Source organism: Lagenorhynchus albirostris, chromosome X (assembly GCF_949774975.1).
Source record: "Lagenorhynchus albirostris chromosome X, mLagAlb1.1, whole genome shotgun sequence".
Taxonomy (NCBI): Eukaryota; Metazoa; Chordata; class Mammalia; order Artiodactyla; family Delphinidae; genus Lagenorhynchus; species Lagenorhynchus albirostris.
This window is the reverse complement of record NC_083116.1, coordinates 100,324,194-100,346,339: the sequence shown is the minus strand read 5'-3', so window position 1 is coordinate 100,346,339 and position 22,146 is coordinate 100,324,194. Positions and strand designations below refer to the sequence as shown.

General features: G+C 43.2%; 2 protein-coding genes across 2 annotated transcripts in view; one reads left to right on the top strand and one right to left on the bottom strand.

Moving 5' to 3' along the window:
* The window catches only part of CFAP47 (cilia and flagella associated protein 47), a 509,799-nt gene that overhangs the window by 210,172 nt on the left and 277,481 nt on the right, over window positions 1-22,146 (top strand). The window contains 2 exon segments of the mRNA XM_060137366.1: window positions 4,670-4,756; window positions 5,663-5,791. Coding sequence (XP_059993349.1) covers window positions 4,670-4,756; window positions 5,663-5,791 — 216 coding nt within the window.
* LOC132513824 (melanoma-associated antigen B4-like) lies at window positions 12,464-13,516 on the bottom strand. The gene has a single exon (XM_060138419.1). The coding sequence runs from the start codon at window positions 13,514-13,516 to the stop codon at window positions 12,464-12,466; it is 1,053 nt and encodes a 350-aa protein (XP_059994402.1).

The window sequence follows — 22,146 nt, the reverse complement described above, 5'->3', positions numbered from 1 at the left end:
TCTTAACCACTGTGCCACCAGGGAAGCCCTGTGTCGTATTTTAGATTCCACATATAAGTGATATATCGTATTCGTCTTTCTCTTTCTGACTTACTTCACTTAGCATGATAATATCTAGTTCCATCCATGCTGCTGCAAATGGCATTATTTCATTCATTTTAATGGCTGAGTAATAGTCCATTGTATATATATCCCACATCTTGTTTATCCATTCATCTTTCAGTGGACATTTAGGTTGTTTCCATGTCTCGGCTATTGTAAGTAGTGCTGCAATGGACATTGGGGTGCATGTATCTTTTCAAATTATAGTTTTGTCTGAGTATATGCCCAGGAGTGGGATTGCTGGATCATATGGCAACTTTATTTTTACTTTTTTGAGGAACCTCCGTACTGGAGGTTTTCATAGTGGCTGCACCAATTTTCATTCCCACCAACAGTGTAGTAGGGTTCCCTTTTCTCCACACCCTCTCCAGCATTTGTTATTTGTACACTTTTTAATGATAGCCATTCTGACTGGTGTGAGGTGGTATCTCATTGTAGTTTTGATTTGCATTTTTCTAATAATTAGCGATGATGAGCATCTTTTCATGTGCCTGTTATCCATCTGTATGTCTTCTTTGGAGAATTGTCTATTTAGGTCTTTGGCCCATTTTTTGATCGGGTTGTTTGCTTTTTTGTTATTCAATTGTGTGAATTGTTTGTGTATTTTGGAAATTAAGCCCTTGTGGGTCACATCATTTGCAAATATTTTCTCCCAGTCTGTAGGTTGTTGTGTTTTCATTAGATAAAATGGGAATTTTATTTAAATTTTTATGAGTTTAAAATAGAAAGCACATGACTTTTAATGTTACCACTTCCTACACTTGGTCCTTGATGATTCACGCAGTAAATTAAATGCTCTAATTCAGTAAGGCAAAAATTCTAATGCTCTTCTTAGAAAGTTTTAGAAAGTTCGTTGTGCTTTTAAAATCTAATGGTGTATTAACTGTGAACAAAAGAAGGAAGTTTCGTTACTTAAATCCTTATTGTTTGTGCATTATAAAAATCAGTTTTCTGATAGCATCATTAAACTCTATGGTACTTGTGATCATCATGTTATTCTTGGAGCATTATTATTGTCACAGCTCCCAGTAGTGTTAACATTAACGTGGGTGGTTTCTGTTTTGACATCTTATGGTATGAGGATGCAGGTATGGAAGAATGATTTTGGAATTAAAGCCAAGCTATTCAAATTTATTGCTCTTTTATCAGCAAATACATGTCTATCAGGATATGTTAGCTGTGATAAAATTCTTCAACATTTAGAAAGTAGCAGTATGGTTAATAGAATTGGGTTGTTAATCCAAGATATGTGTGTATGTTTCATTATGGAAATAAATGTATTAAAGTTCAAAATAATCATAAATGTTATTAGCTTTCCCATTTAAATTTGATGTCAGTGAGTGAGGAGTTCTGTACAAGTGAAATTATATGTTTTACACAGTAAATGAGAAAGTGTAATTTTGTAGATTAAGTTTAAAATTTAATAACTCATTTCAATTAATTTTCTTCTACTCTGTAATCTCAGAAGGTTCAAATAGAAAACCTAGCATAAATGTAATCAAATGTAAAATGTAATCAAATCAATTATAAGCGTCAACTCTGTAAAACTACTAACCACACATAAAATCTATTGACAAAACATAATTGTAAATATTGTCTTATCGTTTGATGAAGGTAGGCCTTGAGATATATTCAAAATGAAAAGAATGGAACAAGTCTCATGTAGAGGAGGAAAACTAATTATTCCTTTACCCTTCTAAGTTCTTGGCTGAACCTCAAGAATAAAAGATTAACAGGAGGAAAAAAAACATACTCAATTACCTATGTAAGTAGTATGGTAGCCTCAGAAAGATATGACTCAGAAGGCAGCCAGAGGACTGAGGTGTATGTGCAGTCCTGACCTAAGGTGTATAGGGGTCTAAGGCTTCAAAGGGTGGCAGGGGGGTGGAATTTACTGGAAGGTGAGAGGAGGCAATGTTTGGTAAAGATAGATTGCCCTGCCAGATAAGTCTCCGGTGTGGAAAAGTTATCTGTAGTAATAGCTCCCTTCCTGGTGCAGGCCCCCTTTCTAATGTAAATTTGCTTTAGAAATGTAGATTTCCCTTACAAATCGATAACTGCTACTCTGTTTTCAAAACTTCTCCTGTCTCTGCAGTTTCTCCAAATAATTGATATGCGAAAGAGGCATATTTTAGGGTGCCTTATTCTGCTACCCCTCACTTCATAACAGCCTCTGTAAAGTGCTGTTAAAGAACAAAATTCAGCTGAGTAAATTTTAAAGCTCTTCCTGGCTTTCAGCAATTCATCAGTCAGTCAGCATTCAATCTAGCAGATAGAAAGGAGCTCTGAAGGCAAGAGATTTTTATAGGCAGAAGGGGGCAAGAACAGGAAGTTGAACTGAGGCAGTGAGAGGGAACAGAATATGTCACCCCCAAATGTCCCACTTTGGCGTGGGGATTGTTTTGAGCTAATGGCAATTGAGAACCAGCAGACTCATGAAAAGCATTTTACCTCTCCCTTAACTGCTTAAAAGAATTTAGATAGGGGGCCTGTACCAGGAAGAGAGCTATTACTAGCAACAACTTTTTACATCAGAAAGACTTATTTTCATGGCTTGGCAAATATTTGTTTACCAAACACTTGTACTTCCCATCTTCCCATGAATTTCCTTCCTCCTCTTTGAAGCCCCAGATCCCTACCCACTTCTCCGAAGCTCAGCATAGTATGTAAACCTCAACTGCCTGACTACCTTTGAATCTTCATGTCTTTGTGGGGCTCCCATAGGTATGTAATTAAATTTGTTCTTTTCCCCTGTTAATCTGTCTTATGTCAATTTGATTATTCGACCAGCCAACGAATTTAGAAGGGAAGAAAGGAAAAGTTTTCTGCCCCTACAGCAAAAAAAGCAGATTGGTTATTCCAAGCTTACTTTAGGGAATGGCAGGTGTCTGTCAGGCAGATAACGTAAGTAGTGCTGATCAGGCGATTTCTGATTGACTGGTTTAAGATTCCATTTCTGGGAGAGCCAAAACTGTAAGAAGTCTTGATTTGGTGAAGTGGGGCTTAGTATAAGCAGCTCCATTTTGGGCCTGTTGTCTTCACCAATGCAAAAATGCATTCTTTGGCCTCAATGTGTTACTGAGGGCCTGCTCTCTGCTGAGCACTATGGAATACTCAAATGAATACCGTGTAGTCTCCCTCAAGAAACTCTCAGTTTAGTGGTTCCCTGATAGTTTTCCTTAGGCTCTCAGTTGCATTTGATAGAAGCAACTATTTCCTCCTGACGTCCTGTCTTAGCTTTGCATGCAAGGAAGTATTCCAGTTTCTTCATAAGGCTCTGAGCTGTTTGTTTTACCTCTAGGATTTCAAGTTAATGGACATCATCTCATTGAATTCTTACATAGGCTTTAGTGCGGCTACTTCTGCTAAGGAGTGGTGTACCATTAAAATTAGATTTTATTTAAACCTATAGTGATTCCAGTGTAATGAAGATACACAGGAATAATGCAAATGCAGATGGGAAATGCGTCAAAATCAAAGAGAAGGAATGATGTTTGTTTTCCAAACAAAGGAGCTTTATGTATGCAACACGATTTCTTCCACTAGCTTTGACTGGCCCAGGGCCACAGCAAGCTTAACAACTCTGGAACCATGCTGTCTCCTTCCACTCCCACAAACATGGCCTTCCTCTTATTCATCTGTACTATCTTTAAGGTTTGAGCTTTCAGAATCATCTTTCTGCTTTTACTTTTTCCCACTTTTCACTAGTTACAGGACCGCAAACTGCTGAGGGTGTTTATAGAGTTAAGTACTAGATCTGGCATTCTCTGTTAAAAGCTTATGGTAAATTCTCTGTTAAATGCTTACGGTAAGTGGCCTTCTCTGCTCACTAAATGAGTTAGACCTAAACACCCAAATCCCCACCGGAAAACACTCTTGCCAAATTTGTATTAGATAGCTATAGAGTGGTTATGGTGGTAGTGGACATGCATATGAAGACTTCAGATAAAAACATTTCAAGAAATATGACAGTGAAAAAATATATTTTAAAATATAAATTATATACATGTATATGCTATTACATGTATATAATAATATAAATAGATATTTGCTGCTTCAGATACTATAAATTTATATAATCAAAGATACTCTCTGGAAAAATAGGCGATGGATTATGTTACATTGGAGTTTTCTATATTCAGGCGTATGTGGTGATAGACATTCAATGAACATAGGGTGATTAATGATCTATCTAATAGATGTTCTATTGCGTTCATACTTTTTGCAGGTATTTTTCAGTTTTATAATATTATAACAACAATAAAATGGTCTTGACGATAGGGTCCGAGTCATATAACTGTCTGTGTCCCATTAACATGTAAAGGTAGATGTGTATGGCTATAGGCACTTAGTAAGTTCTTTCTCACTATTAATCCTCCAAAGGAAACATCATATGCACATTTCATTGTTAAGGAAAGTTTTAAATTAATTATATAAATTTTAAATTTGAAAATTAAAATTCAATACATATATAAACTATATGACATTGAAATAATTTCATCGAAGTTCAAATGCAAGTAATAGATTGATCGTATTATGCTATAATAATGTTTTTTTCTTTTTTTAGTTTAGTGCTCAAGGAGCATGTATTTCTCATGTACTGCCAGAATTTCTGCTTGAACCAGAAGATTGTAAGAAGTGTATTGAAATTACAGTAAGCGAATTTAATTTCTTGGAAAAATCTGCACTGTTATTGAATTTACTGGTTTTTGGTCTTTGTTAGATTTTATTTTAGAATCTTTGATTTTTTTATTTATGAAATATCCTAAGGATTATGCCTCTCTGGACAGTATATATTTGTATTTGTCTAAAAATCTCTGTGGAGTTCCCATACAGAAATGATTACGTGGCTTTCTTAAATATACAGGTAATTGCTTCTTTTAAGGGATTTAGAAATAAAGAATGGTCTGTGCTAATTTAAATTTTTTCTTAAAATACATCCTTAGACTGTATATCTTTCAAAGAAAATACTGGTTTATTTTTCCTGCCACTTGCCACTTCCTTTCTTTAGTTTTAGAGGAGAATAGGGAGAAATTAAACAAGATATTCATTTTTTTTCAAATTATACAATTCATTTTATGAAAACCTATTGAGAAGAGGAATTATCTTGAGAAGCCTGTAGGCTTTGAGGCAACGCTCCTTTAGTTGTGGCACTGTTACTATAGTCACCACATGACATTAGTAGAAGAGCCAAGGGCCTGTTCTTTGGCACTCTGCTGAGTTCCTGTGGCTTCATCCAAAGGGTGTGGCTCCTTTGGGGGTTCAGAATTCAGAATAATTTTGCATCTCATTCTACCACTTCTGCCACAGAGTGAGCTAGTAGCTACATTGTTTGAATAAATCTACAACATGAAATAGGGGCTGTGAGTTCCAGAAAGTTACCTGTGTTGATAGTTTCTATTACTGGCACATGGGGAATTAGAGATCTGGATGAGTGGGAAAAAAGACATGTAAAGGTTTTATTAAAAGAAAAAAATTGTATGCTAACTAAGTAGTTAAAACTTTGTACTTACATTTGCCTTGCATTGTAATTAATGTTGTGATATTTTATTTCTTATAGTCTTCCACTAATACCTTGCCCAAGTTTTCCAATATACCTAAGGAAAAGCATTCTATTGTTACAGATATTACAAAGTTTGAAACCTGGAGTAAACGGGCATGGACAGATGTATTCCTTCAGACATACAAGGTAACTTTTCCACTCTTGTTCACTGCTAGGGGTTTTTTTTGGTTGATTTATATGAATAGTGTAGTAGTTAAGGTATAGGTAGTGCTGCTGTAAAAGATTAAAAAATACAGTGGCCCAAATAAGATAGAAATATTATTTCTATCTATTGTGGAGAAGTGGTTTAGAAATAGTGGGTGTCTCTTCCATCCTCAGTACTGGACTTTCATTTCTGGATCAGTTTCTCAGAACAGGGAAGAGCAGGTTAAAGAGTAGAAGACAGGTAAATACCTTTTAAGGATGTCATCTGAAAAATGCATCATTTCCATTTCACATTCCATTGGGCAAAATTTAGTCATATGACTGCACCCAGCTTCAAGGGAAGTTGAGAAATGTAGTCTCTAAAATTGGTAGGTACAGACATATTCTGGTACATAAAAGGAAGGATTAAATAATAGATGTTGGGGGACTTCCCTGGCGACCCAGTGGTTAAGAGTCTGTGCTTCCAATGCAAGGGGTGCAGGTTCGATCCCTGGTCGGGGAACTAAGATCCCATATGCTGTGTGGCGCAGCCAAAAAAGAAAGAAAGAAAGAAATTAAAGAAAGAAAGAATAGCTATTGGTGAAAATTATGGTCTCTACCTCTAATGCTTAGTAGACTCTTGCTATAAAGTTATTCTGGAGAGATATTTACTAGGAATCATACAACTGTAGGCGAGACCAGGTGTTGATGAGATTCTCCAGTTTGCTTCATGTTAAGTTACATATTTGGGTAGATTATCATAGCATAAATTGCACCTTCACACCCTACATCTTTATTGCTTAAGTCCTGATTTCAGTCTTTGGAATCATTCCCTAGGTTTCCAAATATGGCACTGTGGATCTTGCCCACTAAGACCAATAGAGGCTTTTGCTCTGTCCTCATAGATTACAACCACAGATAGGGTGAGCTGTAGGGTAGGGAGTTAAAAGAAGGAAGAAGTCAAATAGAAGCAGCAATTAGTCACTCAAAGGAAAGGATAAAATAGAAATCTAAATAGTGAGTAATATATTTAAGACTTCTGTCACAAAATGCTTTTTAAATGTGATCTTGTTTATTCTTCACAACCAGTAATATCCCCAGTTTAGAAATGTGGGTACAAAGGTTCACATGCATACATACTTTCTTCCAAGATCACCTGATTTCGGCCATATAAAACCATCTGATGTAGGTAAAGCTTATTTCTTCCTTGTTGTTCTCTGCTGGGGCCCAGGAGCCCAGGTCCCTCTTGTTGCCCTCTGACACTCTAAATCCTCCACTGCAGCCAGCCACCCAAGCCTACCCTCTGGGGAGTTCCTTCTGCGGCTTGATTCCCAGTTACTCCCCCTCTCTACCTTTTCTTTTCCCAGTAACCTGCCCTGTCTTTCTTGCTGGATGTCAAGAGCAGAAATCCTGTATGTTTTTTAGTAATTCCCAGAAGAATGTATGGGGGTATTTGTGACTCTCACCCAAACTTAGATTTGGGAAAAGACAATTTTCTTCTTTTCTTTCTTAACTCCAGGCTGCCTCCTATATAATTTTGTCTACTGATAAAGAGGAGCAACTCCAAAACAGAAGAGCCGCACATGTCCTAGTTTATGGACAAGCTAGTACTAATCTTGGTTTGTGGGCTTCATTCACTCACCCATTCACTTATTCACTCCCTCATGCCTTCATGTATATGTCTCATTCATTTAACCCATCTTCCCCAACTTATAAGTCTATGAATTTAGATACCAAGTATCACTTGTAAACTCAGAACTTAATAGTGTGTCAGCTACATAGTAGATGGCTCAACAAATATTGGTTGAATGAATTTATTCAACAACTATTATGGTCCAGCTACTATAATAGGTTCTGGGGGTATAAAAGTAAACTTGATATAGTCTCTCTCTTCAAGGATTTTGTGTCCTGGAGTATGTAAGTAACTAAATATATATAAGTACAGAGAAGGATGACAAATGTTATAACAGGATAAGCCCAAAGAACTAAGGATGAGTGGACATAGAGAGGAACCTAACTTTCCTGTGTCTTGGAGAAGGTTTCTAGGAAAAAGGTGGATTTAAACTGAGCCCTGAGCAATGAAGAGGGTTTGGCAGGCAAGGTGGGGCATAGGTTAGAGAGAAAGATAGTACAATTTGTGTGACGGAGGTGATAGGTGAGTTTTATTGGGGGGGTGGGGCAATAACATTTTTTCCAGATAAAGGGAATTCAATGTGGAAGTGCCTGTGGTTTGATAGAGCATTGTACGTTCTGAGGAATAAAAACAGTATGGCTGTGGGTAAGAGGGGTGGACAATAAGCCCAGTCAGAAATTAGACCATGGTTGACTTCATAAGCCAAACCAAGGCATCTGGACTTTATGGATTTTAGCACAAGGTCAGTACAGAAGTCCTGAAGGATTTTAAACACAAGGTTGATATGATCAGTTTTGCATTCTAGAGAAATCACTCTGGTATGGTGTGGAAACTGTTCGTGGATTTTTTTTTCAATTGAAGTATAGTTGATTTACAATGTTATGTTAGTTTCAGGTGTACAGCAAAGTGATTCAGTTTTATATATATATATTTTTTTCTTTCTTTTTCAGATTCTTTTCCCTTATAGGTTATTACAAAATATTGAGTATAGCTCCCTGTGCTATATAATAGGTGCTTGTTGGTTATCTGTATTACATATAGTAGTGTGTATATCTTAATCCCATTCTCCTAATTTATCCCCCCTTTTCCTCCCTTTTTCCCCTTGGTAACCACAAGTTTGTTTTCTGTGTCTGTGGGTCTATTTCTGTTTTGTATATAAGTTCATATATATCATTCTTTTAATTTTTTTAGATTCCACATATAAGCAATATTATGTAGTATTTGTCCTTTTTTTAACATCTTTATTAGAGTATAATTGCTTTACAATGGTGTGTTAGTTTCTGCTTTATAACAAAGGGAATCAGTTATACATATACACATGTTCCCATATCTTTTCCCTCTTGCGTCTCCCTCCCTCCCACCATCCCTATCCCACCCCTCTAGGTGGTCACAAAGCACTGAGCTGATCTCCCTGTGCTATGCTGCTGCTTCCCACTAGCTATCTACCTTACGTTTGGTAGTGTATATATGTCCATGCCTCTCTCTCACTTTGTCACAGCTTACCTTTCTCCCACCCCATATCCTCAAGTCCATTCTCCAGTAGCTCTGTGTCTATATTCCTGTCTTACCCCTAGGTTCTTCATGACATTTATTTTTCTTAAATTCCTTATATATGTGTTAGCATACGGTATTTGTCTTTCTCTTTCTGACTTACTTCACTCTGTATGACAGACTCTAGGTCCATCCACCTAATTACAAATGGCTCAATTTCGTTTCTTTTTATGGCTGAGTAATATTCCATTGTATATATGTGCCCTGTCCTGAGCCTTCAAGTGCTGAAAGCAGGGGCAAGGCTAGACTCTTTGTCGTCCCCACAGCTCAGCGGGTGGGGCATGTTCCCCTTAGTCGTCACTCAGTGTTCTCAGTTTGACTCCTGGGAAGGCCTGTGGCTCCTGTCTCTTTACCTGAGGACATGTGCTCATAGAAAGGCCCACCGCTCTCTGAGAGCCAACAGAAGAAAGTGAGGGTAGCCTAATGTCCCACGTCTACCTGTGGTCTCTGAAGGCAGGACGCTGGGGCCGGCAGATCCAGGCCTTGTTATGCTTGGCCGCGCCAGTCCTCACTCAGGCCCTTCCTCGGTTTGACTCCTGGGAAGACCTATAATTTCTCCCTCTCTTCACCTATTACTGTCCCCACTTCTCTGTCACCCTGCGAGGAGTTAAGGGTTGCCTCTGCTCGGCCTGACATCTCTCCAGGCGTCTCCCAGGACTGACAGCAGGGGAGAGATGATGTGCTGCCCCCATTGTTATGGTTTTCATGCTCCACTCCAGCCTTAGGTCCTCACCCCAACTCCTAGCACAACCTGGAAATTTCCCCTGTGCTGAGTCAGCCAGCCTCGGAGCAAAGTCCTCACCACCCTGAGTCCCCAGAAGTAGAAGTCAGAGTAGGCCACGTGTAGCCACAGCTATTTCTGAGGGGCTTCTGAGGACTAACACAGAGGGCAAGATTCCCCGGGCTCCGCTCTTCTGGGGTTTGTGACCTCAATAGTCCTCACTCTGTCAGGATCTGGGACTCTTCCCTCTACCGACCTGAGTCCTCCAGAGCCAGAGGCAAGTGGGTGACACATCGAACTACCCCTGCCTGGGGCTTCCCCGGGCCGGAAGGGTGGTGGGGCTATGTGTTTGTTCCTGTCTCTTTTCGGTTGGGCGTTCCCCTTGGTCCTCACTCAGAGTCCTTATGCTGGTTCTTCCCGTGACCTAGAGAGGCCTGTGCTCTCATACTACAGCCTTTAATTCCCTGAGACCGCCTAGGAGGATGTGAGGGTTGCCTCACGTGGGCATGACTGCCTGTGGTCACTCATGGCCGACAGTAAGGGAGGGATTCTGTGGCGTCCCCACTTTTATGACTTGGGTGGTTCCCTCAGCCCTCATGGTCCTCTGCTCAACTCTTGGCATGACCTGGAATTCCTCCCTGTGCTCCCCTGAGGCTGGCCCCTGGGACCAAGTGCCTCATCTACCTGAGATGCTCTAAAAGGAAAGGCGTGGGGCGCATCATGCCAACATTCCTGGATTTGCCAAGGGGAGGTATCCAGTGGCAGGGCTCTGCTCTAGGTGGAGTCCCTTTATCCTCATTTAGAGTCACTAGATTTCCAGTCTCTACTGAGTGAGGCTGTTCCCCATAGACCAAGGCCCTCGCCTCCCCGAGACCACCCCCAGTGGAAAGAGGGGGCAGGTCAGCCAGAAAGCTTTGTCCTGGGCCTCCTGGGGCTGACCTCAGGGGTGGGACTCTGCATTCTCCTCTGTTCTGGAGTGAGTGGTCCTCTTGCTCCTCATTCAGGGTCCTCATCATGATGCCTGACCAGACCCAGGATTCCACCCTCTACTCCCCTGAAGCTGTGCTCCTCAGAACAAAGGCATTACCTTCTTGGGAATTCTGAATTGGAAGTCAGGATGAACCAGATCTGTCCAAAGCTGTTGGGGTCTTCTGAGGAGCAGGAGTTTACAAGGCCCCACTCTTCTGGAGTCAGTGGCCCCTCAGTCCTAACTCAGGTTTCTTACCTTGACTTCAGATAGCATATGGGACTCCACCCTCCCTACTGTCTGTCTGCCAGCCTCAGGCCAAGGCTTTCACCTTCCTGAGACACCAGAAGGGGAGATAAGAGACCTATTCCCTGGCTACCCCTGCCGGGGGCCTCTGTGTGGTCCCCTTTGTTATGGGGAATCCACTCATCAGCACCCAGTGTCCTCACTCTGAAGCAAATTAAGGCCTGTTAGGATCTCCTACTTGGGCAGAATTGGAGATGCTGCCACAAGACCAAGGAACTCACCTCCCTGAGAACCTCTCCACCCTTGCCCCGGAGGAAAAGAAGGGGTACCTTCAGACAGACAGCTCTGCACATGGCCACACAAGGGAGAAAGGGTAGACTTTGTGGGGCCCCCTTCTGTTCTAAGGTCCTCACCTTGAGTAACTATCAGAGGCTGGGACTCCTCCCTCCACTGACCTGAGGACACAGCTCTTAAACCAAGGCTTTTATGTCCCTGAGAAACTTGAAGAGTAAATGAGGAGATGCTGATCTTTTCAGGGTATCTGACATTGCATATGTAGAAGACCCCATTGTCACTGAACAAATTTTTTTTATTCATACCATTCACTTATTCAGCGTTACTATTACAGTATTCCAGAACAGTGCTTTGGGAACAGGGCCCCTTTTATCCCATGAGATACATTTTGGAGTGGTGAGACGAAAAATGAATTAAAAGACGTAAGGTCTGCCTTAGGTTGGGAGGAGTGGAAGAGTGTAGGCTCTAGACTATTCCAGACCAGGGGACTAGACCCAGCAAGATCACTTAAATCAGCCTTGTGAACTTGAGAAATCTGCAAGTTATTCACCTATAAAGGGAGTCTGCTAAATCCTATCCTGCGTGAATGTTGGAATGTTATGTACTACATGTAAAGCAGTGGCATACTCATTAAGCAATATTGGGTTTTTGATGAATGGCAGTTATGATATGATTATTATGAACCCCCAAAATATCACCCTCCCATCAGAGTTTATTTTTAATCCAGTAGGTAGCAGAGAATATGCAGTGCACTAGGGCAAAACAAACAAATACTCACAAATGAACTAAATCAGTCAAAGTATCTTTTATTTCTACCAAAAGAAAGTTTAAACGAAGTAAGGCAAACCACGAGTTAAATGGCTTTTACTCTGTTTTCTCCATTTTTTGTTTCTAAATATTTTCTGTGGTCGCCTTTCACATTTCCATGAACATCTCTATTGCAGTGCCATGTTTTCTACTTCTGGATCATACAGAAAATATAGATGGTTCGTGAATTTCTTTTACATATACCAAAACTGTAACTTTAGAATTCTTTAGACAGCAATAGATATGCAAGCAATGTCATTCACGAATTCCTATTCTTAAGAAAACACACTATTACAAGAAAAAAACATTTGAAAAAACCTAAATCAATCAATCAATAATATATAGAAGTTACTAGTTTAAAACAGGAGGGTAAATAAGATCTATACTTTGTTCCCTCCACCCCTACTACTCTACACTTCCAAAACAAAGAGAGCAAACTGCCCGCGGCCTCCCTCCCTACATGTGGGAGGAGCTGCGGGCTTTGGCCCTGGAAGGGGCTCTGCCCTCAGCAACAGCTGCAGCCCTGGTTGCGGCTCTCACTGCTGCTCTCTCTTCCTCATCTTTCAGAGCCTCCTCATAGAGATCTGGGAAGGCACTGGGGACGGTACCAGTGGACTTGGCCATAAACTCCAGCACTTTCATCTTGCTGGTTTCAGCGTGGGCTCTTGGGCCCCACAGGAACTCATAGCGTGGAGGATCGCTGTTGGGCACCTGGCGGTACGTCAGGTACTTCTGCTGCACGAAATCTTTGCTGATGAGCCTCCTGGGCTCCCCGAAGATCCAGTGCCTCCTCCCAGCATACAAGCCCAACTCACTGAGGAATTCCCAGATCTCCTCCTCGGTGGCACGGTTGCCCTTCTTGAAGATCGTGCTCAGGAGAACCATCAGGAGACCGGACGTGGGTGGCCCCGACTCATCACTCGGACTTCCCTCGCTGGGGAGGGCCATCTTGCTGATGAGGGCGTAGGAGTGATTGCTGGGGTCGACATCCTTCAGCTCGAGGCCAAAGACCACCTCCATGATCTGAGAGGCTCTGCTGAGGATCTCAGGGAAGTGCTTCTGGTACTTCCTGTTGACAGCCTTCAGCAGTGCTGCCTGCGGGATGGGCTCCTTCGTGTGGTACTTCTCCAGCAGGAAGTGCACCAACTTTCTGACCTTCCTGATCAGAGGATCTCTGCAACTGCTGTGAATGGAAGGTGCTGCCTGGGAGGTACCTGCACTTTTCTCGTCTTGGCTCTGGGCACCCTCTTCAGATCCTGGGCATGAAACCCCTTCATCACGAGAGCTAGTGGCTGGGGCTCCCTGAGGCTCCTGGCGAGTGCCAGCAGCAGGGGAGCTCCGGGGAGTACCCCGAGAAGGAGAAGCGGGGGAAGACGGCGACTCTTGTATCTCTTCTGCCGCCGCCGCCGCCTCCTCAGTGGCCTGGGCACCCTTGAGACTCTGAGTCTCCCCCCGGGCCTGGTGGCGTTTCTTGCGGCCATGGCGCTTGTTCCTCCGGCCCCGAGGCATGATGACACAGGTCAGGGCCAGCAGATGGGAGTGTGCGCAGGAAGGCAGGCAACGAGGGCACCTGGGGGAGGGACAAGGAGATGCTGTGAGCACCTTCAGCGGGGACATTCCTCCCTGGCTTTAACCAAGGCCGCCTCTGCAGGGTCCTTGAGGGCACTGCTCGAGGACCCACAGGGCTCCTGTTCTCCTGCTCAGCCTGTCCCCTGAGACCCCTGTGGAGGACGGTAGAGTGAGCCTTGGGCTACAGGCTGCCAGCCCTGCCTGGGCGGTACTGGGGTGACAGTGGGGGCTGGCAGGGGAGGTAGGTCTCCACGGTTCCCATTCAGAGTCAGGATGACAGCTGTTGCCAAGACTCCCCCCCCACACCCCCTCCCCTCTGCTGCTCTGAAGTTGACACCACCATCTTCCATGACACCCAGGAGGAGGAAAGGAGGGAGCGTTCAGCCCACCACCGAAGGGTCCTGGGACCCTCCCTTCTGCTGCCTGGTGGCTGCCCCTTCAGAAAAACGCTCTAACTTCCCTCGGACCTGGCAGAGGAAAGTACGGGCGGTCTCAGCCTGAACCTGGCAGAGGAAAGTACGGGCAGTCTCAGCCTGACAGTCCTTTCTTGGGAATCTAAGGGTTGACAGGAGGGAACGAGCCATATTCTCTCTTGTCCCTTGTCTTCGGGGTGGGTGACTCCCTTAGTCCTCACTCGGGGTCCTCCCTGGACGGCCGGTGCAGCCTGGAGCTCCTCTCTTGCCCCGAGGGCCATCTGCTCGCACCAGTGCCGGCACCTCCTTGCGTCCCATTCGGAGGCGATGAGGGTGACCACGCGGCCGCACGTGGCAGAGTTTTACCAGGCCTGCAGCGTGCGGCAGACAGGTCGAGGCCCTGTGGCTGGCGGCCCCACTGGCCCTCACTCAGGGGCTTGGGCTGACTCTTGGGAGTGCTTAGGGACGCGCCTTCTGCTGGCCTGCACCTCCCCTCTCAGACAGCAGCCCTCCCTCCTCCGTGTGTGGCCAGAAGGAAGCGGCTGACAACAGGGGAGGGGTTCTGAGGTGCCCTTGCGACGGGGAGGACGGTCCTCGCCCTGACTCCTCCCGTGCCCTGGAAATCCTCCCTCTGCTGACCTGCGGCCAGCCCCTCAGGACAAGGCCCCCTCCTCCCTGGGCCTCCCGCGTCTGTCCGTCCGTCCGCGTTCGCACTGAGGGAGCCCCTCAGTCTTTAGACCTGCCCGGAGGCTCCCAGGCCGACGTCAGGGGTGGGGTCCGCGTGGCCGCCATTCTGGGGTGTGGAGCCCCTCGGTCCCCACGAGGGTCCCGTCCTTCACTCCACAGGGCCTGGGGCGCTCCCTCTACTGAGGTGAGCCAGGGTCCACCAGCCTCAGAGCGAGGTCTTCCATGCTCGAGACCCCGCTGGGGAAGTGGATGGACTTTGGGCCTAACAGCCAGGCCCGAGCCTCTGGGGCCGAGAGCAGGGGCGCGGTGGGCGGGGCCTGTGTGGCCGCCTCTTTTCGGAGGGAATGGGGATTGGGGGTGTCGGGGGCGTGTCCCCGCACTTCTAACTGGGGTCACCTCTCACCTTGACACCTGATGAGACGTGGCACTCCTCCCGCGGCTCACCCTCGCCGGACCTCAGCCCTCAAAAATGGCCTCGCCCCCACAGCGTGGCTCGGAGGACGTGACTTCCGGTCATGTGCATCTGGGCTCCAGGAGGACGGCAGGGGCGGGGCGGAGGGGGTGGGCGGTGGGGGGTGCTTCCGGGGGAGCTTCCCGCAGACCTGGCACGAGGGCGTTTCATTGACTCTTGGCAGGTCCTGGGACTTTTCCCTCTGCTGAGCTGAGTCAGCAGGCGTCACACCTTAGCTCTCATTTCTGTCGGCACCCCCAGCCAGAAGTATCTGGGGCCCTGAGCCTCACAGCCATGCCTGGGTCCCCCGAGACTGACAGTGCGGGCTCTTCGGGGCCCCCTCTTCTGTGGTGGATGCTGCTCTCAGTCCTCTCTCAGTGTCTTCTCTTGACTCCCTGTAGGTGCTGGGCTACCTCCCGTCTGCTGACCTGGCGCCAAGGCCTCACATCAAAGACATCAACTCCCTGAGACTGCTGGTGTGAAGTGCAGGCACATCCCATGTGGACTCTTCTGCCTGGAGCCTCCCAGACATGGCTGCTGCAGGTAAGATGAGCTGAGGGGAAAGGAGGCGAGACTCTCTTCTGTGGTTGGGAGCCCGTCAGGTCTCACTCAAGGTCCTCACGTTGACTGCTGGCGGGGCCTGCGATTCCTTCCTTCTCTGGTATGAATCCATCCCTGTCCCCAGCCATGCCCCACAGAATCCCAGAGGAGTTAGTGAAGGGGCGCCTTAGCCTGACAGTTCCCACTGTGGTCTCTCTTTGTTGACATCAGGGACATTGCCCAAAAGTTCAGAAATGAATTTCTGTCCTTTTGTACAACTACTGTGTTACTTGCTTTTCTCTTTTAGTCTGTGTGTGATAGTCTATTAAGATGATCATTTAAAAAGGCCAGTTGTCATGCACTAAGAAAGTTTCAGATGGTTATTTCACAGCCTGTGGACCATACTGCCACATCCAGCCCAATCTTTGGTGTGCCATGCTCCTGGCATGCGGGCTCTGAAATGCTGCCTCAGATTCCTTCAGTGAAGCAGTAGAGATTCATGGTCCCAGAGCACAGTGGAAGAATCAAGGGCTCAAAGTTAAAGGCTTTTCTCTAATCAATCCTGTCATCTGCCTCTCTTGCAGGCTACAGACCTGTCTCCAATTCAGGGCATCCCCCTACCTGCCCACACTCAGGTTCCAGTTCAGTGGAGACTTATTGTCCCTCAGGGATTATTTAGTTTTGTGTTTTTGCTTTTGTTAATGTTTTTTCTTTGTTCCTTCTGTAATTTTTCCATGGTTGACTTTGGGTACAGGAAACAGTAGCCCATGTTTGATTGTCATCAGCTGGTATGGATAAGGTACTAAATCTGTAAAAGAATTAAGGATAATCGATATTCTTACAATATCTGTGCCTCACGAATACACATAACATACTATTCTGGTTGAGACTTCTTTTTCCTAAGTCAATCAGGAATTCTTATTGTGGCCTCCATGTAGATTATATACATATTTGTATGGCTTCTTTCTAGATATGTTTTTATATCGTTGCTTTTGTCTATGGTGTATGTTCTTGTCTCTTTTTGATTTTTTTTAACATCTTTATTGGAGTATAATTGCTTTACAATGGTGTGTTAGTTTCTGCTTTATAACAAAGTGAATTAGTTATACATATACATATATCCCCATATCTCCTCCCTCTTGCATCTCCCTCCCTCCCACCCTCTCTATCCTACCACTCTAGGTGGTCACAAAGCACCGAGCTGATCTCCCTGTGCTACGCAGCTGCTTCCCACTAGCTATCTGTTTTACGTTTGGTAGTGTATATATGTCCATGCCACTCTCTCACTTTGTCCCAGCTTACCCTTGCCCCACCCCGTATCCTCAAGTCCATTCTCTAGTAGGTCTGCATTTTTATTCCCGTGTTGCCCCTAGGTTCTTCGTCACCATGGTTTTTTTTTTTCCTTAGATTCCATGTATATGTGTTAGCATATGGTATTTGCTTTTCTTTTTCTGACTTACTTCACTCTGTATGACAGTCTCTAGGTCCATCCACCTCGCTACAAATACCTCAGTTTCGTTCCTTTTTATGGCTGAGTAATATTCCATTGTATATATGTGCCACATCTTCTTTATTCATTCATCTGTTGATGGACACTTAGGTTGCTTTCATGTCCTGGCTATTGTAAATAGAGCTGCAACGAACATTTTGGTACACAACTCTTTTTGAATTATGGTTTTCTCAGGGTATATGCCCAGTACTGGGATTGCTGGGTCGTATGGTAGTTCTATTTTTAGTTTTTTCATGAACGTCCATACTGTTCTCCATAGTGGCTGTATCAATTTACATTCCCACCAACGGTGCAAGAGGGTTCCCTTTTCTCCACACCCTCTCCAGCATTTACTGTTTGTAGATTTTTTGATGATGGCCATTCTGCCCAGTGTGAGATGATATCTCATTGTAGTTTTGATTTGCATTTCTCTAATGATTAATGATATTGAGCATTCTTTCAACTGTCTGTTGGCAATCTGTATGTCTTCTTTGGAGAAATGTCTATTTAGGTCTTCTGCCTATGTTTGGATTGGGTTGTTTATTTTTTTCATATTGAGCTGCATGAGTTGCTTGTATGTTTTGGACATTAATCCTTTGTCAGTTGCTTCATTTGCAAATATTTTCTCCCATTCTGAGGATTGTCTTTTCGTCTTGTTTATGGTTTCCTTTGCTGTGCAAAAGCTTTTAAGGTTCATTAGGTCCCATTTGTTTATTTTTGTTTTTATTTCCATTTCTCTAGGAGGTGAGTGAAAAAGGACCTTGCTGTGATTTATGTCATAGAGTGTTCTGCCTACGTTTTCCTCTAAGAGGTTGATGGTGTTTGGCCTTACATTTAGATCTTCAATGCATTTTGAGTTTATTTTTGTGTATGGTGTTAGGGAGCGTTCTAATTTCATTCTTTTAATGTAATTGTCCAGTTTTCCCAGCACCACTTATTGAAGAGGCTGTCTTTTCTCCACTGTATAGTCTTGCCTCCTTTATGAAAGATACGGTGACCATATGTGCGTGGGTTTATCTCTGGACTTTCTATCCTGTTTCATTGATGTATATTTGTGTTTCTGTGCCAGTATCATACTGTCTTGATCACTGTAGCTTTGTAGTGTAGTCTAAAGTCAAGGAGCCTGATTCCTCCAGCTCCGTTTTTCTTTCTCAAGATTGCTTTGGCTATTCATGGTCTTTTGTGTTTCCATATATATTGTGAAATTTTTTGTTCTAGTTCTGTGAAAAATGCCAGTGGTAGTTGGGTAGGGATTGCATTGAATCTGTAGATTGCTTTGGGTAGTAGAGTCATTTTCACAATGTTGATTCTTCCGATCCAAGAACATGGTATATCTCTCCATCTAGTTGTATCATCTTTAATTTCTTTCATCAGTGTCTTATACTTTTCTGCATACAGGTCTTTTGTCTTCTTAGGTAGGTTTATTCCTAGATATTTTATTCTTTTTGTTGCAGTGGTGAATGGGAGTGTTTTCTTAGCTTCACTTTCAGATTTTTCATCATTAGTGTATAGGAATGCAAGAGATTTCTGTGCATTAATTTTGTATCCTGCTACTTTACCAGATTCATTGAGTAGCTCTAGTAGTTTTCTGGTAGCATCTTTAGGATTCTCTATGTATAGTATCACGTCATCTGCAAACAGTGACAGCTTTACTTCTTCTTTTCCGATTTGGATTCCTTTTATTTCCTTTTCTTCTCTGATTGCTGTGGCTAAAACTTCCAAAACTATGTTGAATAATAGTTGTGCGAGTGGGCAACCTTGTCTTGTTTCCGATCTTAGTGGAAATGGTTTCAGTTTTTCACCCTTGAGGATGATGGTGGCTGTGGGTTTGTCATATATGGCCTTTAATAGGTTGAGGAAAGTTCCCTCTATGCCTGCTTTCTGCAGGGTTTTTATCATAAATGGGTGTTGAATTTTGTTGAAAGCTTTCTCTGCATCTATTGAGATGATCATCTGGGTTTTCTCCTTCCATTTGTTAATATGGTGTATCACGTTGATTGATTTGCGTATATTGAAGAATCCTTGCATTCCTGGGATAAATCCCTCTTGATCATAGTGTATGATCCTTTTAATGTGCTGTTGGACTCTGTTTGCTAGTATTTTGTTGAGGAGTTTTGCGGCTATGTTCATCAGTGATATTGGCCTGCAGTTTTCTTTCTTTGTGACATCTTTGTCTGGTTTTGGTATCAGAGTGATGGTGACCTCATAGAATGAGCTTGGGAGTGTTCCTCCCTCTGCTATATTTTGGAAGAGTTTGAGAAGGATGGATGTTAGCTCTTTTCTAAATGTTTGATAGAATTCGCCTGTGAAGCCATCTGTTCCTGGGCTTTTGTTTGTTGGAAGATTTTTAATCACAGTTTCAATTTCGGTGCTTGTGATTGGTCTGTTCATATTTTCTATTTCTTCCTGGTTCAGTCTCACAAGTTTGTGCATTTTGAAGAATTTGTCCATTTCTTCCAGGTTGTTCATTTTATTGGCATAGAGTTGCTTGTAGTTATCTCTAATGATCCTTTGTATTTCTGCCGTGTCAGTTGTTACTTCCCCTTTTCCGTTTCTAATTCTATTGATTTGAGGCTTCTCCCTTTTCTTGTTGATAAGTCTGGCTAATGGTTTATCAATTTTGTTTATCTTCTCCAAGAACCAGGTTTTAGTTTTATTGATCTTTGCTATCGTTTCCTTCATTTCTTTTTCATTTATTTCTGATCTGATCTTTATGATATCTTTCCTTCTGCTAACTTTGGGCTTTTTTTGTTTTCTTTCTCTAATTGCTTTAGGTGTAAGGTTAGGTTGTTTATTTGAGATTTCTCTTGTTTCTTGAGGTAGGATTGTATTGCTGCAAACTTCCCTCTTAGAACTGCTTTTGCTGCATCCCATAGGGTTTGGGTCATCGTGTTTCATTGTCATTTGTGTCTAGGTATTTTTTGATTTCCTCTTTGATTTCTTCAGTGATCTCTTGGTTACTAAGTAGTGTGTTGTGTAGCCTCCATGTGTTTGTATTTCTTACAGATTTTTTCCTGTAATTGATATCTAATCTCATAGTGTTGTGGTCGGAAAAGATACGTGATACGATTTCAGTTTTCTTAAATTTACCAAGGCTTGATTTGTGACCCAAGATATGAACTATCCTGGAGAATGTTCCATGAGCACTTGAGAGGAATGTGTATTCTGTTGTTTTTGGATGGAACGTCCTATAAATATCAATTAAGTCCACCTTGTTTAATGTATCATTTAAAGCTTGCGTTTCCTTATTTATTTTCATTTTGGATGCTCTGTCCATTGGTGACAGTGGGGTGTGAAAGTCCCCTACTATGATTGCGTTGCTGTCGCTTTCCCCTTTTATGGCTGTTAGTATTTGCCTTATGTATTGAGGTGCTCCTATGTTGGGTGCATAAATAGTTACAATTGTTATATCTTCTTCTTGGATTGATCCCTTGATCATTGTGTAGTGTCCTTCCTTGTCTCTTGTAATAGTCTGTGTTTTAAAGTCTATTGTGTCTGAAATGAGAACTGCTACTCCAGCTTTCTTTTGATTTCCATTTGCATGGAATATCTTTTTCCATCCCCTCCCTTTCAGTCTGTATGTGTCCCTGGGTCCGAGGTGGGTCTCCTGTAGACAGCATATATATGGGTCTTGTTTCTGTATCCATTCAGGCGATCTATATCTTTTGGTTGGAGCATTTAGTCCCCTTACATTTAAGGTAATTATCGATATGTATGTTCCTGTTCCCATTTTCTTAATTGTTTTGGGTTTATTATTGTAGGTCTTTTCCTTCTCTTGTGTTTCCTGCCTAGGGAAGTTCCTTTAGCATTTGTTGTAAAGCTGGTTTGGTGGTGCTGAATTCTCTTAGCTTTTGGTTGTCTGTAAAGGTTTTAATTTCTCCATCAAAACTGAATGAGACCCTTGTTGGGTAGAGTAATCTTGGTTGTAGGTTTTTCTCCTTCATCATTTTAAATATGTCCTGCCACTGCCTTCTGGCTCGCTGAGATTCTGCTGAGAGATCAGCTGTTAACCTTATGGGGATTCCCTTATGTGTTATTTGTTGTTTTTCCCTTGCTGCTTTTAATATTTATTCTTTGTATTTAATTTTTGATAGTTTGATTAATACGTGTCTTGGCGTGTACCTCCTTGGATTTATCCTGTATGGGACTCTCTGTGCTTCCTGGACTTGATTAACTATTTCCTTTCCCATAATAGGGAAGTTTTCAACCATAATCTCTTCAAATATTTTCTCAGTCCCTTTCTTTTCCTCATCTTCTTCTGGGACCCCTATAATTTGAATGTTGCTGCGTTTTTTGTTGTTGTTTCTTGTTTTGTATTTGTAAATTTATTTATTTTATTTATTTATTTTTGGCCGCATTGGGTCTTTGTTGCCGAGCGCAGGCTTTCTCTAGTTGCGGCGAGCGGGGGTTGCTCTTCATTGCAGTGTGTGTGCTTCTCATTGCGGTAGCTTCTCTTGTTGTGGATGGTGGGCTCTAGGCGTGTGGGCTTCCGTAGTTGTGGCGCACAGGCTCAGTAGTTGTGGCGCGCAAGCTCTAGAGCGCACGCTCAGTAGTTGTGGCACTCGGGCTTAGTTACTCTGCGGTATGTGGGATCTTCCTGGACCAGGGCTTGAACCGGTGTCCCCTGTGTTGGCAGGTGGATTCTTAACCACTGCGTCACTAGGGAATTCCGAATGTTGGTGCGTTTAATGTTGTCCCAGAGGTCTCTGAGACTGTCCTCAATTCTTTTCATTCTTTTTTCTTCACTCGGCTCTGCAGTAGTTATTTCCACTATTTTATCTTCCAGGTCACTTATCCGTTCTCCTGCCTCAGTTATTCTGCTATTGATCCCTTCTAGAGAATTTTCAATTTCATTTATTGTGCTGTTCATCACTGTTTGTTTGCTCTTTAGTTCTTCCAGGTCCTTGTCAAACGTTTCTTGTATTTTCTCCATTCTGTTTCCAAGATTTTGGATCATCTTTACTATCATTATTCTGAATTCTTTTTCAGG

Bases quoted from the DNA above. Each gene is read 5' to 3' on its own strand.
- LOC132513824 (XM_060138419.1), bottom strand. From the start codon at position 13,516: ATGCCTCGGGGCCGGAGGAACAAGCGCCATGGCCGCAAGAAACGCCAC.